Source organism: Lampetra fluviatilis, chromosome 33 (assembly GCF_964198595.1).
Source record: "Lampetra fluviatilis chromosome 33, kcLamFluv1.1, whole genome shotgun sequence".
NCBI lineage: Eukaryota > Metazoa > Chordata > Hyperoartia > Petromyzontiformes > Petromyzontidae > Lampetra > Lampetra fluviatilis.
The window spans coordinates 10,736,250-10,751,802 of record NC_136307.1 but is presented as its reverse complement, the minus strand read 5'-3'; the positions used below and the strand labels follow the sequence as shown (position 1 = coordinate 10,751,802).

Genomic DNA, 15,553 nt, shown 5'->3' with positions numbered 1-15,553 from the left:
TCTGTTTTGGCAGAAATGTAAATTCTATATTCAATGAACAGTAGTTTTCTTGGAACGGATTCAAAACGTTAACCGAGTGATTTGCGGTGTAACTTTTCCAATTTGGAGATTTTGGACCATTACGCCAGAACACGATGGCCGACTTTCCAATGACACCAGGGAATCATCATTGTTCACTGTTGCAATAGCACATTTATCACGCCCTGCATTAATAACTAGGGCAGCCTTGCCGGATTAAAATCTGCGGTCCTCTGCGACGAGCGGCGAACGCGCTACCGCTTGGGCCTTGCTGATAATTCCCCCCCCCCCATCCGTTGTCCGCACTGCTTGCCCCATCCGCCGTAGCTCCTGCTGCTGCGCGGGTACGCCTTCAACCACTCGGCAGACTTTGAGACGGTGCGCATGATGAAGGAGAAGCTCTGCTACGTGGGCTACAACATCGAGCAGGAGCAGAAGCTGGCGCTCGAGACGACGGTGCTCGTGGAGTCCTACACCGTACGTCTGTTGCGCGCGCGCACCCCCGCACCGCAACGCCAAGTGTCCTCCGGCAAGAGGGCGTCGCGCCATCCCGAGCACTCATCGGGCTGAACTCCTCTGCTTAGCTTCCACGATGTGATGAGATCGTGTGTCACGGTTAGATCACAGGTTCCTCGTAATGGTAATAATAGTTATCAGTTTATAACTCCGGTTAAACCACTCTGTGCTGCGTTTTTAACTCTTTCCCCTTCCGAGATGGTTGCAAGTTGCAGGGTGGGGTGTTCTATTCACCACTGTATCCCGGAACGCGCGAGCGGTTCAGCGTTCAATTTATTTAGAGAGGCGTAGCGCCGTTGTATTTTTAAGACATTGTACTCACCACAGAGAACTGTAGCGACACGACCGCGCCCTGCGATAGCTGGTACCAAACTGTGCCACGCCCTCCCGCATGGCCTTGCGGTTGCCTCGGTATTGACAACGTTATTTTGTTTAATTTTTTATTCCGGTTCTGTTCCGATGTACGTCAATGGAATGGGAAAGCGTCTTTACGCCGAGCCTAACTCTTCACAATCATCCATTCATTTATTATCAGCGTCATTATTATGACATGCGATCGTTTCTCCCACAGCTGCCCGATGGACGCATCATCAAGGTGGGAGGGGAGCGCTTCGAGGCTCCTGAGGCCCTCTTCCAACCCCACCTCATCGACGTGGAGAGCGTCGGCGTGGCCGAGCTGCTCTTCAACACCATTCAGGCGGCCGACATCGACACGCGGTGAGGCACCGGGGAGGTGTTTTCGCGTCAGCCCTCGGCCTGACGACAGGCATCGGGCTTAAACTCCCGCCGCGCTGCCCGTCTTCGAGTTTTCCTCTTCGTTTCGGCGCGCGTTACCCCCGCTTCCTTTAAAGTCGTCGAGCAGAAATGTTGTATTTTTCTCGCTCTTTTTCACCGCACCCTTCCTCATAGAACTCGCTTTTTCTTGCTTTCGCTTCTACGAATGCGCTTAATCCACGTGTTTTGTTCTATTTGAATTGTTGCAAGTCAACTTCTGCCAGCCCTGAGCCTGCTCTCTCGGGCTTCCTCATTGCACTTTCTCCACGGAGGTGGCTGCAATGTTGTTCAGTGAAACAAACCCATTTCAAAAGTATGACGAATGGGAATAGGTTCAACACTTTCTGGCCAAAAAAAAATCGGTGTTAAAATGTTCAAACACCAAATAGATACCTTTTGAATTCTGCATTAACCACACGTACTTGTGGTAAAACAATCAAAAAAACATGCTCTGATAATTAATGTTTGCATTGTCTTTTAAAATGATTGGCCTACACGAGAGACAGCCTTCTTTATGGCGTAGTCTCATCAGTGTCAGACCAGAGAATGCCGAAAGGCGAACGGCACAAATACAATGGTCCCAGAGATATATTTCAAAAGCTCTCGGTTATTTAGGCTAGCTTTTTATGAAACGGATGACAGCAGTTTTCATACAGAGGGATGTCGGGGAGAAGCCACATTTTTACCTGCGGACTTGGGTTTGTGCCAACCCAAGATGAGACGTAGTGCCATTGAAATTCTCCAAGGTGTGGAACACTTTCCTGCAAAATACACTCCACTCTGGCCCTTTACTTGTCACTGAATATTTGCCGGGTCGCTGGTAGACTGGAATTCGGTGGCGTGTAACTAACTCGTAGTTAGCCACAGCCAATAGGCATGGTTGGCTACGGTACTGCGCGAAAGAAGTTCAACGTACGTGAGAGGAATGTTGAACGTGGTGTGCTGGTTGCTGAAATATTTTTCCGGGTTACTGACCCACCCGGCTGAAATGCGGCCCTGACGCCCCCTCACCAGCGCCGGCTCGCCCATGGCCAACCGCGGCTTGTGCTGGTTCTGGGTGCTCGCTACGGTGCAACTTTTAAACTTCCTGTTGATGCGCTTGGTGGAACCTTACTGCCCTCCTCGATGGTTGAGAATGCATTGGCGGAGCGATCTGAGCAATGTAAACAAAAGCTACTGATAGTGGGGTCCCGTCCCGCCCCGCTCCTGTCCCATTGGAATTGCAAGAGCAGCAGGGCTGTTGTCCTTGCTGGTGCTGCTCGTACGATTCATTTATTACTCTGCACCACGTGCCAGGCATGAGATGATCAAAATTTCCCGCTGCCAGACTCGTCACCCCCGCACCTGTTAAAAGAGGCCACGTCATCCCAATACTGCACTTCCCTCCACTGGCTCCCAATGCAATCCCAGGTCAATTAAACTGTCTTCAATATCCACTGTGGACTCTCCTCTGCCTACCTTTATTTCCCTTCTCGTCTCACTCTCCTCCCCTCCACACATTCACCCACCTCTCATCTCACCACTCCCATCCATGCACTGACCTATCTCCCCTCTCGTGCCACTCTGCTCCCCTCCACGCTGTCTCCGCTCCAGCAATCAAGGCTTTCCGTCACAGCTCCCAGTCAACCTTCGCTGGGTGGGAAGTCGCTCGCTCTCCTCTGCCACCCCCATTGTCTGGAACTCTCTTCCCCCAGCCCCATCTGTGCCGTCAACTCCTTGCCACTGTTCAAGTTTAGGCTCGAGACTTTTTCTTTTATTTGTTCCTTCCGCCCTGCCTGTGACTGACCGACTGCCTCTTTCTGTAAACGCCCGCCGTTTCTGTAAGGCATCTTGAGATGCGGTCACGTTGTATTGTTACAGTTACTAAACTAAAATTATAATCAGACTCAGAATCAGGATATTTATTTATACTGGAGGAATCCTATGAGCTATAAAGCTCTTTTTCACAGATGTCCAGTAGAGGTGGGTAAGGACATTACAACAACAAGTACAAAAACATTACTTTTTATTTTAGCAGGTAAGGCCCATTGAACGACCCGGCCACAAATGATAGCGCAACGAAAGTGGCTCATCACGTGAAAATGTACAGCAGCCAAATACTCTTAAACGCGTGTTTCTAAATGTGGAGGGAAAAACCAGAGGACCCGGAGAAAAATCTACGTGGAGAGAGAGAGACACGCAAACGCAAATATACAGCAAGCGTCAGGGGTCGGGTCGAACCCACGACCTCCGTGTATACCGGGAGAGGTGGCTAACCCCACCCTGGTCCCCTCGCCTGTTGCTCTGCAGACCGGAGTTCTACAAGCACATCGTGCTGTCCGGGGGCTCCACCATGTACCCGGGGCTGCCGTCGCGGCTGGAGCGCGAGATCAAGCAGCTGTACCTGGAGCGCGTGCTCAAGGGCGACGTGGACAAGCTCTCCGTAAGTTCCGACGGCGTCGAACGGCTCGCTCGCTCCTCTCGTCTCCCGAGTCGATGGCCTCGCGGGGTTTCACGGCAGAATGTTCTGGCAGTGCAGCGTTACGTTTCGACGGTTGTGGGTAAAACAAAAGCAGGACTACATTTTATTTTTACCGGGCGCAAGCCTCCCCACTGAGCTGCGTAGCTCTTTTTCAAAAGTGACCTGGCGATCACAAATGATGGCTCGACGAAGTGGCGGCTCATCGCCGCGTGGAAATTCATAGCGGCCAAATACTCTTAAAACACCGCACGACTTTGATTCTAAATGTGGAGGGAAAAAAACGGAGGATCCGGAGAAAAATCCATGTGACCACGGGGAGAGAGACACCGCAAACTCCAAATATACAGCAGGCGTCGGGGTCTGGACTGAACCCGCGACCTCCTGTATACCAGGCGAGGGAGTTAACATCTCACCACCGCAGCGGTTGTATTCTAGCCTCAAACAACAAGGCATGTTGGATATGTGTACATTTAAAAACTGCCCATTGTTTGTTTAGAAGCAAATAAATAAATATACATGTGCATTGGGTATTTGCGACATTCTCGTAGAATATAAAGGCCACCGCAAAGGAAGGGGCTGTGTGGTTTTTATCCTTTGTAGCCTGGAGTTATATGACATTTGGGTGATAGTGGGGCTCAGAGTTCAGAGTGGCTAAGCTGGCAACGGTTAGCCAGCGTAAGAATCTGGACAGGGTTTGCAAGTCCAGAGGGGTTGATCGTCTCAGCTAGGTCACAAGAGGCTATGCACAAAAAAAAACATCATTTGAAAATTTGGTTAAATTTGTCAAAATTCCAGCTCTTGAGAATTAAGTGTCAATTTTGACCCACGCGTGACGATTTTACACTTGTGTATATTGTAGGCCTTAACCCGAGGAAGGGATCATTGTTGGGTCACATTGATATGACACGCAGTCAAAGGTTTAGCGAGTTCAAATCCAGGTGGGCCCGGGTGACTCAGAGGTCAGTCAGAACGCTGAGCTGACACTACTAAGATTAAACCGGGTTCTTAAGTGGAGTGAGTTGGTGGTCTCAGCCCGAGCACCAATGACTGCACGAAAAAGAACCCATTGCATTGTATTGGTCCTGCACTTAAATTGGATAAGTCGTGCATAAAATATTCTCAGTGGCAGAGTGAGTAGGAAAGTGTTGCCCTTCTACTCCATCTCAGAAGTAGCTCTGTGACATCCGCTTCCTTGGGCCGTTCATGAACACAGAGGGTTGTGTTGCTCTGCGAGGGATCCTTCATCTTGGGACAATGTCACCGATGGCCCAGTCAAAATAAAATTGGGGAACATCGGAAGACGTACTACTGCGTTAGTTTGCGATTGTGAGAGAGTGCTGCTTGTACAGCTCACCAATGTGTTTTGCGAGTTGTACCGCGAGTCGTTCGGCATGATGTTGAGACGTTTTGCTCCCCGTGCTGGGGCAGCTTCTTCTCCCGAAGAAGAAGACGCTGCCCCAGCGCATGTGGTGCGAAACACACGGTGAAACCTAAAAACGAGTCGTCGGCAAACTGTAAACAAATAAAAGATTTACTTGAAAGATGTCTTCACACAGAGTACGTTCTCGGCTCCACCTCTTGTGTGCGGCACCGCAGAAATTCAAGATCCGCATCGAGGACCCGCCGCGACGGAAGCACATGGTGTTCCTGGGCGGCGCGGTGCTTGCCGACATCATGAAGGACAAGGACAACTTCTGGATGACGAGGGAGGAGTACAACGAGAAGGGCACGCGGGTGCTCGAAAAGCTGGGGGTGGCCGTGCGATAAGGGGGAGCCGCACCGACATTCCTGCTGCACCCCCAACGCCCGCCTGTCAAATGCCCCCCCCCCCGAATTTTGTATAATCAATTTACTAACATCGCTTAAACTTCTACTCCACCACTTAATTCTGCTTAACCGCATCGAACGCGAATCTGCCTCGACGTCTGACAAGAGAGGTTTTATGCCTTTCCACCCCCCCCCCAGGCCCTCCGCCCCCCCCCCATAATAAAAAAAAGGGTTTAAACATACAACATCTGCATTGCATTTCATATCCAAATATTTTTGCAGGGTTTTGTGTTTTTTAGTTGCAGGTTGATTTCATTGGGCACGTAAAGCCCAATGATACATTCCATTTACAAAGGTACAACCACCGCTGTCACATTTGTATTTGCTTAACATTGGTGATTATTATTATTTTTGTGATGTTAAATAAGATCTTTTTAAGGGATGACAACCGTTTGTGCTGTATATTTTGGGTTTCCTGACAATGCTGCAGGGAAGTGCGATCCATCAGAGCCCAGATCAGTTTTTGTTAAGTGTTCTGTACGCAACACACAAAACAAAGACAAAGATCCCCCGTATAGCCTGTAACAGACTGCTGGGGCAAGTGCTGTTAACGAGTAGCAGCTATGAAGGCCAGCACGGCACACGAGGGGTTGGGTGGCCAACACCACGCCCGGACGCCTTTGTCTCCCCAGTGGTGATATTTGCACACCACACCAGGTACTCAATTGAGGCTGAGTCGACCTAGGGGAGGCCCAGGACCGGTTCAGATGATCGTCACCGGTGTTGGCCGTGAGTGGAAATCGAACTCGGGGTGCCGGGTTCGTAGCGCAGCGCGCTAACCGCTGCAGGGAAGTGCGATCCATCGGAGCCCAGATCAGTTTTGCTTTGTGTTCTGTGCGCAACTCACACACACATTCACACACACACAATCTCGTTATTGTTTGCCATTTCTTACCGTTTTTTGTATGGGTGAGAAAGACGATAAATGCAATGGAATGACAATAAAAAAACTGTTTAAAAGATTACAAGCGGGTACTTTGTGGGAATTTTTTACAACGGGAATGATCGAACTTGTTATCTTATAGTGCTGACAGAACACGGCATTGAACTTTGACGCCTCTCTAAGTCGAAGCAATTGATGAACAATTACTCCGACCTTTGGAAATCTTGTCATTCTGAATCTCGTGACGTGGAAGTGAAGCCCGTTAGATGTGTGATGCGGTAACAAGACAAACTTGGATTCATGCTTGAAGCAATGCAGAATACTTCCTTTCCAAGATCAGAAATCTACACTGCAAGCATTTTGTGCTCCCTAATTAATATATTTTTCCTTGAGATGGCCGGGCAGCTCGGAGGTGAGAGAGCCGCGTCGGAACCGCCGAGATCATTAATTAGAATCCAGGTTTTGACTGTCCACGATGAAACTGGTTTTCTTAGTGGCAGCGAGTTGGTGGAGAATTGGTGGTCTTAGATTTGGTCTCAGTAGGTGGTCTCAGAGTTGGTGGTCTCGAGTTGGTCTCAGATTTGGTGGTCATTAATGACTGAACAAAAACCCCATCGCGTTCAATTTGGTTACGCACTTAAATTTGGTTAAATTCCATCTCTGAGAATCAAATATAGCAGGAAGGAAAGTGCCGTCCTCTACTGTGTGAACCAGTGTATGTAGGTATGTTGAACTTCTTTTGCACCGTACATAGCCAACTGTCAGGAACATCAGAGGCATCTCCTAATATTTGCTTCATTGGGCCCTTCTGAAACACGAAGGTGGTCTCATTGCTCTGCGAGAGATACAAATTGATTATTTGTCTCGTGACGCGACGCTGATTGCACAATCGGGATAACATTCGGGGAGACATTATGCAAATTAAGCAAATCCCGCCTGTCCTGGGAGTTATTCTATCATGAAACTGAAGAGTGCCTGGCCAATCCATGAGGTTTTTTTGGGTTCGATCGCCTAAATATAAATGTCGTTAAACCCGCCACCACCCGTCACAGCAAATTGGCAAGGTTTGTCGCGTTACCAAAAATGCCGATTCATTACGAACATATCGGTGTGTTGTGGAGTAAATATATGAATAAAAACAATTTTCTAAACCTTGGCCACAATATCTGGACTAGTCTTCATATAAATCAAAGCATATATTTCTGTTTATATGATTGTGGTTGTACTTTATTAATCCCTAATTTCTGTCATTACATACAATAAAATGGTAAAAAAGTAAAAACAGAGCAATGTAATACAATATACTATTAGACATTGTAAAACATAAATAAAAAGTCCATTTCATGTGTTAGTGAATTTTTAAAATATTTTAGGCAGGAAATTAGTTTTCAAATTTAGATATTTTTTTGGGTTGGGACCCCCAGACGCCCTGGAAGATTTGGTCCCCCCCAATGTTGACTCCATGGCTACGGCCTTGATTCATCGTTACCTGGCCAAGTTATCACCTGGGTCTTGTGTGGCCGATTGAATCCTTTGCTGGGTGTCGCTGAGACGTCGAACCCGCTGGAGGTAACGGGACCGGCGGTGGCTCGGTGTCCTTGAAAGGTTCTTCTCAAGACGGCGCTGAGGGCCGTGAACCAACGAAACGATAAAAAAAAAACATTTTTTTTAATTAATTCTAGATTTGAAGCTTTCATGACTGCAAGGAATCATCTTCTTAGGTTTTTTCGGTAAAGTCACGTAGAAAGTAAAATAAAATAAAAAACAAAAATCACGACGTTTCGGAGGCAACACAAGTCTCCGTCATCAGGTGGGACCGTCACAGCCAGATTAGCTGTATCAAGTGATCTGGCTGTGACGGTCCCACCTGATGACGGAGACTTGTGTTGCCTCCGAAACGTCGTGATTTTTGTTTTTTTATTTTATTTTACTTTCTACGTGACTTTACCGAAAAAACCTAAGAAGATGATTTTTTTCAATTGACCGGGTAAGGGCCCACTGAGCTATGTGGCGCATTTTTCAAGAAGCGACCTGGCCACAAAAAAAAAGTGGCTAATCACGTGGACGTTTCGAGCACAGCCAAATGCTCTCGACGCGTGTTTCTAAATGTGGAGGGGGGAATTGGGGAGGACCCGAAGAAAAATCCACGCGACCACGGGGGAGAAGAGAGCACACACACACACTCCAAATATACAGCAGCAGGCGTCCGCGTCCGGGTCGGGATCGAACCCACGGGCTCCTGCCGACTAGGGCTGAATGATTAATCGATTTCAAATCGAAATCGCAATTTGAAACAATGCGATTAGCAAATCCCAAAGGCTGCGCTTTTTTGAGATTTAAAAAGTCCTATTACTTTCTCATTGGAAATGTTTTTATTATTTTATTATTATTATAACTTTTACTTAACTTAACAATTATTATTCTTTGGGTCTTTCGGTAAACCCACGTAGATATACCCAAAGAATATGAATTCCTGCAGTCACGAAAGCTTTAAGTCAAGATGTAACACTTGTTCGATGTTTGATTGTTCATTTCAATTAACACATTTGAATAACTCCATGTTGGAAGCAATTCATATATTTTAAGTTCTCATCCTTGCATTAGAATATCGAGAGCAGTTGATATTTTGATGGTTCCACGTGGTAATCCTCCGTCACATGTTTTAAATCTATTACACAGTGAATATTGAACTGAAGCTTGACTTTAAAAAACACGTAATCGCAAATTAAATCGAAATCGCAATATCTGTCAGAAACATCGCAATTAGATATTTTCCCCAAATCGTTGAGCCCTCCTGCCGACCAGGCGAGGGCGTTAACATCTCCCCCACGGGAGGCTCTCGTCTCTCGCCCGCACCCCAGGGCGTGCTTGTGCGCGTCAACACGTGGTCACTCGCGTCGGAAATCTCACAACGGGGCCGTCCATAAATGACGTCACGCAATTTTGAACGATTTTTGAACCCCCCCTCCTCGTCACACGGCGTCACAAAAAGTCAGACCCTCCTTCAAATATGACGTCACAAAGCTCTGCCCCCCCCCCCATAACCATATTTCCATTTAAGAAAATAAAACATGCTTCAAATCGCTTTAAACTATTGTCATTGTAGTGCGTATTTAATGTGGCGCTGCACTCTGATGTTGTAGGAGAAAACATTTATTAAAAAGTCTATTTAATTAAGTAGAACGTGTTGTCTATATGTATTTAAAATTGCGCATTTTGATGTGATGTCACATTTCTCAAACCCTCCCTCCCTCTTCTCGTCACACATCGTCACAAATGTCTGACCCCTCCCCCCTAGGTGCGTGACGTCATTTATGGACGGCCCCCAATGGGGACCAAAGGGCGGCGTGTTTCATTGGCTTCTCGTGATAACAATGAGTCCAGAGTCCATATCCAGGTTGTATGTGCTTAGTGGGGGCGGGTGGGGGGGCAACGGTTTTGCGAGCAGTAAAGTATTTAAAAGATGACCAGGATGTTGCACCTTCGGTAAAGTCTACACGGCACACAACATCACCCGCACCCTCATTTACCGCCGCGATTGATGACGACGCTTCCAACGACACAGAATCGGAAAGTTTATTATCCGAGTAAATAACCCATTGAGCTTCACAGCTGTTTTTAAAAGGCAAACACGACAGTAGGAGAGGTAGGGGAAGGGGGTTACAAATGAATATATATTATACTAGCTTTCCTACCTGGCTTCGCCCGGGACTTAAATTCACCACGCCCGGCCACCTTCGTCTCCCCGGTGGCGATGTTCACACACCACACCAGTTACTCGTTTGAGGCTGAGTCGACCTAGGGGAGGCCCAGGACCGGTTCAAATAATCCTCACCAGTGGTGGCCGTGAGCGGGAATCGAACCCGGGTTGCCGGGTTCATTGCGCAGCGCGCTAACCACGACACTACCGCTCCCCCCCCACACACACACACGCGCACACACACGCGCACACACACACACACGCGCACACACACACACCCCCACACACACACACGCGCACACACACACACCCCCACACACACACACGCGCACACACACACCCCCACACACACACACGCGCACACACACACACACCCACACACACACACGCGCGCGTCCATAAGTACACATACACGCGCTTGAAGCAAACGCACACAACTTTTAGGGTGCGTACGGCAGTAAACGACTGCAATAATAAAGCAGCAATGCTGCGCGAAGAACGCCTTAGAGCTGCAACACATTTGGATTTCACTTTATCCGCGGAGGGTTGGGGGCGGGTGACATGAGCAGGCACACTCCGTTATGCTTCTGCACACGGGTCACATGACAGATGTGACGTCACAGCTCACTTGCCATGCAAAATATATGCATAATTGCGTCCCCCCCCCCCAAAAAAAAAAACAACATACAAAAGTCTATTTTGATAATTTTGCATGGTGTACAGTCTGGAAAGTACCCACATAGCAAATTTCAAGTTTGTTGCATGTCGGGAAGTACGCTAAACATTTTGAACAGACACAAATATTCACAAATTTTTATTTTATATATATGGAGATATTGCCAAATTTATACAAGGCAATTGCCCAAAGATCTGTACTTTATTTGCCAGATTTTTAAATACCGTTACGGTCTGGCGATACCTAGAGAACAGTATTGACGGAGAACAAGGTACGTGTTGCCGTCACGTGGTACAGCACCGTCACAGAGTCGCGAACATCAGAGGCGCAACCAAACTATTTCCCTTTGAAACTGAACTGCTTTTAGATATTCATAAGCTATCAGAAAATAACGTCTTAGATTCAGTCTGGAATGCATGGATGGTGGTGCCAAAACACCGCATACCCGTTCAGTAATTCTTAATTTCGCCTGTCATTTTTTGGAATAAAAAACAGGAGTGTATTTTACAGTTGAGGACAATTTTTCAGTAATTCTGCGAAATAAAGTGGCCAGAAATTCTCACGTGAAAATTGATGCTTTTAGATTCGCAAATGTTGTATGCAATTTTATCTATTTTTTTATTTCACCAAGTAAGGCACACTGAGCTGTGTAGCTCTTTTATCAGGGGCGATCTGGCTATCACAAATGATAGCTCAACGAAGTGGCTTATCACGTGGAAATGTAGAGCAGAAAAAACATACTCTAAACGTGGAGGGAAAAACCGGAGGACCCGGATAAAAATCCACGCGACCATGGGGAGAGACACACAAACTCCAAATATACAGCAGGCGTCAGGGTCGGGGTCGAACCCACGATCTCCCGTATACCGGGCGAGGTAGTTCACAACTCGCCACTGTGGCAGCCAGGGGAGGGCCAAGGGGGCAGTCGCCCCCCCCCCCTTTAATATGTTTAGGCAGATGTGTTACGTGTGTTGAACTTCTTTCGCACCGTACACAGCCAACCGCGCCAATCGGAGGTTGTGACGGTGAGCGTTTCTTTTACGAAAAAATTTTCCATTAAAATAGCAATTCGTGATGTATATTTCTATGTTTAAATGCATGCAACATTACACCATGCAAACTTAACTGAGAGCAATCGCAGTTGTTCGTGGAAACGACTGCTCTCGACAGCAACACATCGTGCCCCCTCTCAAGTGTTGAGCAGGATGCACCACCGCTGTGCATCTCGGTTCTGCGGATCACTGCCGCGTTCCATCCATCACGTACACCCTGCGCCGTCACAGTGCTGCGCATCGCAACTGCCCTGCATCATCACCATCATCACGCTCTTGTGTGGAACACCTTGACCGGAGTGGTGAGTGCAGGGGCGCAGCTACCCATTGAAACAGGTGGGGGGGGGGGGCTGTGCAAGCTACGACTGTGGGTCCCCCCCCCCTCGCTCCTCCTTTCACCCGGCTGACTTTTACTGAAATAGCCTCGGATGTTTTTAACGCCGTGTACAAAAAAATTACGTAGGCTGTAAATATATCGATGTCATTTTAGTTGCACCGTGCACTGGGTTTCGAGAAAGGTGGTCGTCGCACAGAGTCATCTTACCGAGCTGTCGTGCCCATCGCATGTCAGCAAACAGGCCCAGCGGTTAAATTTCGATTTAAAGCTTTCGTGACTGCAGGGATTCATATTATTGGTTCTTTCGGTAAAGTCACGTAGAAGGGAAATAATGAAATAAACGTCGTGAGAATTTTATTGTTTTATTTTTATTATTTTATTATTTCCCTTCTACGTGACTTTACCGAAAGAACCAATAATACTGGTAGGAACCACCTGGTTCCACCAGCCCCCAGGGGATTATTGTGTCCGTCCGTCCGTCGTGCATCCAAAAATGGAAGGGGTGGGGCTGGGTGGAGTGGGGAGGGGCTGGGTGGGGAGGGTGGGGGGGCTGGGTGGGGAGGGTGGGGCTGGGTGGGGAGGGGCTGGTCACCCCGTGGTGCCCTTATAACCTACTCACGCCGGCTTATGCCCGCCCTCACAGTCGGCCATATTTGCGGAATACACCACGCCGCCGTTGACCCTGGCCATTGACCGAGCAACCCAAAGTTCCTACCAGCTCCCTCCGCAGGACAATGTGTTATGAGGCCCAGCGGTGTTCAGTAACTGACACCAGCAGTAGCGCCACGAGATGTGACGCTGTGTTCATTTTTCGAAAAACATGTTTCTTGTCATTTGTAAAAAAAATATTTGTTTGTCATTAATGGTTAATTGTTGGAATATTTTATTTTGAAGATTGTTTGTCTTAACATGTTTATCTGTTGATTCGGGGGCCCCCCCTTGTGGCCGACTGGGCCCACTGTGCATCGCGTAACGCTGTCACGTACCCCCCGACATAGTTCCGCCTCTGGGTGAGTATTCCACACCAATCACCGTCACGCTGTTCCACACCATCATGCTGTTCCACACCACCATCATGCTGTTCCACACCACCATGCTGTTTCACACCACCACCATGCTGTTTCACACCACCACCATGCTGTTCCACACCGCCGTCATGCTGTTCCACAATACCATGCTGTTCCACACCACCATGCTGTTTCACACCACCATGCTGTTTCACACCACCACCATGCTGTTCCACACCACTATGCTGTTCCACAACACCATGCTGTTCCACACCGCCGTCATGCTGTTCCACAACACCATGCTGTTCCACACCGCCGTCATGCTGTTCCACACCACCATGCTGTTTCACACCACCACCATGCTGTTCCACTTCTATCTCCTTGTCCTCGGATTCCTTGTAAAAAGGTTTCAGTTTGGTGTTTTAACATCTTAACACCTGTTTTGTTGCCAGAAAAAAGGGGAAAAACCTATTCTCATATTTTGGTATTGGCAAGGAGGCCCCATGATGTAGAAGTTCAACATACATGTTGAAAACTGCAGCTTACCGTCACCAAATTATAATCGATTCATAATACCAGAAACATCGATGGCCATTATTCTGGAGAGGTGGCAACCCAAGCACCCATCACACTATCCAGCCGACATCACCCTCACGCTGCCCTGGAGTTCATCACACGTGCGGTGTGGCTCCACCTGGTGGCTGGCCTGGGCTGTGCATGAGTGGCTGTAGTGGTGGAGGGGGGGGGCTTAGTGGTGGCTGTGGTTGTTAGAGGAAGTGGAGGGGAGGGGTCGGGGGGGTCTAATTTCAGAAGCTGGGTTAATTGACAGGAAATAAATAAATACCACACATACACACGTACATACCCCTGGCAGAGTTGTAACCGCTTGCAGATGTGTGTGTATGTGTTGCGCGCTGCTGCGCAGGTTACAGCTGCGGCGTTTATGCTGAAGTTTAATTTTTTGTTTCACCCTTTGGCAGCCATCGGTGTGTTCCTGATCTTAACTATCAACAGGGAACAAGGTGCCATGAGGGTGTTCCCTCGGATAAAAATGACTGCACTCTGAGAAGGCCCCAGGCGTTATGTGCGCAATATAACATCTCGATACGGTGGCTACCTCGCCTGGTGTACGGGAGTTTGTGGGTTCGATCCCGACCCTGACGCCAGCTGTATATTTGGAGCTTGCGTGTCTCCCTCCCCGTGGTCGCGTGGATTTTTCTCCGGGGCCTCCCTCCACATTTAGAATCAACGTGACGCTTTTCAAATATTTGGCTGCTCTACATTTCCACGTGATGATAAGCCACTTTGTTGAGCTATCGTTTGTGATGGCCTGGTCGCTTCTGAAAAATAATTGTATAGCTCAGTGGGCCTTATCTGTTAAATAAAAACAAAGTTTAGTTTCATAAATTCGAGCACGTTATTATAGCATTATAATTGTCTGTAACACCAGTGGTGTGGCAATAAAGTGTATAAGGCGGTGCAACTGCACAGAGGGAGGCCAACGGAGGGCCCCGATTGGACAAGGTGGGAGGGCCCAGGACAGGCACGCTACGTCCACTGATGCTCATCGCCCCGTGCTGCTGACGTGTTCAGAATAGATCTTGATCTTGTTGGTAAATAGTTTAATGTTGACGATGGCGATGCTGGGGTGAATTCTGGTGACCGCGTGTGTAACCAAATCACCCAAGGAAGCGTCCATCCGATCTTGTCAGCGTTGTGGGCCTGGCGAGTGCTTGGAACGGGGGACCCTGGACCCACGCATCGCCGTGGTTGTGGGGGCGACGTTGCTGGCAGCAGAGGGCAGTGTAGAAAGATTCACCGCTGTGCTGTACGCCTATGCTCCCCCCCGCGACGTCGCCGATCCGCACTGACCGGCGTGAAGTATCGGAACATATCGCACACAACGCGCACGGCGTGGGAAGGTCCCTCCCTCATCCAGCAGTGGATTGACAAAACGGACACATCAGTGTCAATGTTACTTTTTTTGACCGTCCGAAATTCCACACTGCACGGTATTGCGAGACTCCATAGATGCTCCGAGCGGAGACCATTTTTTTCGCCCCAAAAAATTATCAGAACATCATCCTCCACCTACACAACCATCTAACCCCCTCAACAGGATCAGCGCACGCGAACGCGTTGTGCCACCACTCATTCGTGGTGTTGGTGGACCACCACCACCAATACTCTACGACCACTCTCCACCACCATCACCAACCATCACCTTCTCCCAGAATCATATTACTCCACTCTACTCCACCGTCAGTCATCCTCGACTACCACCATAAACCCGTCTCCACCA

At 48.4% G+C, this 15,553-nt stretch overlaps 1 protein-coding gene across 2 annotated transcripts in view; it reads left to right on the top strand.

Moving 5' to 3' along the window:
- Positions 1 to 6,558, top strand: part of ACTR2 (actin related protein 2) — a 28,108-nt gene extending 21,550 nt beyond the window's left edge. Inside the window, exons 7-10 of one of the 2 annotated variants that reach the window (XM_078872099.1) lie at positions 346 to 495; positions 1,106 to 1,251; positions 3,598 to 3,730; positions 5,366 to 6,558. In XM_078872099.1, coding sequence (XP_078728225.1) covers positions 346 to 495; positions 1,106 to 1,251; positions 3,598 to 3,730; positions 5,366 to 5,536 — 600 coding nt within the window. In that variant the 3' untranslated portion in view covers positions 5,537 to 6,558. The remainder of the gene's footprint in view (positions 1 to 345; positions 496 to 1,105; positions 1,252 to 3,597; positions 3,731 to 5,365) is intronic. The other variant, XM_078872100.1, reaches the window with a different exon arrangement.
- The last annotated feature ends 8,995 nt before the right edge of the window (positions 6,559 to 15,553 follow it).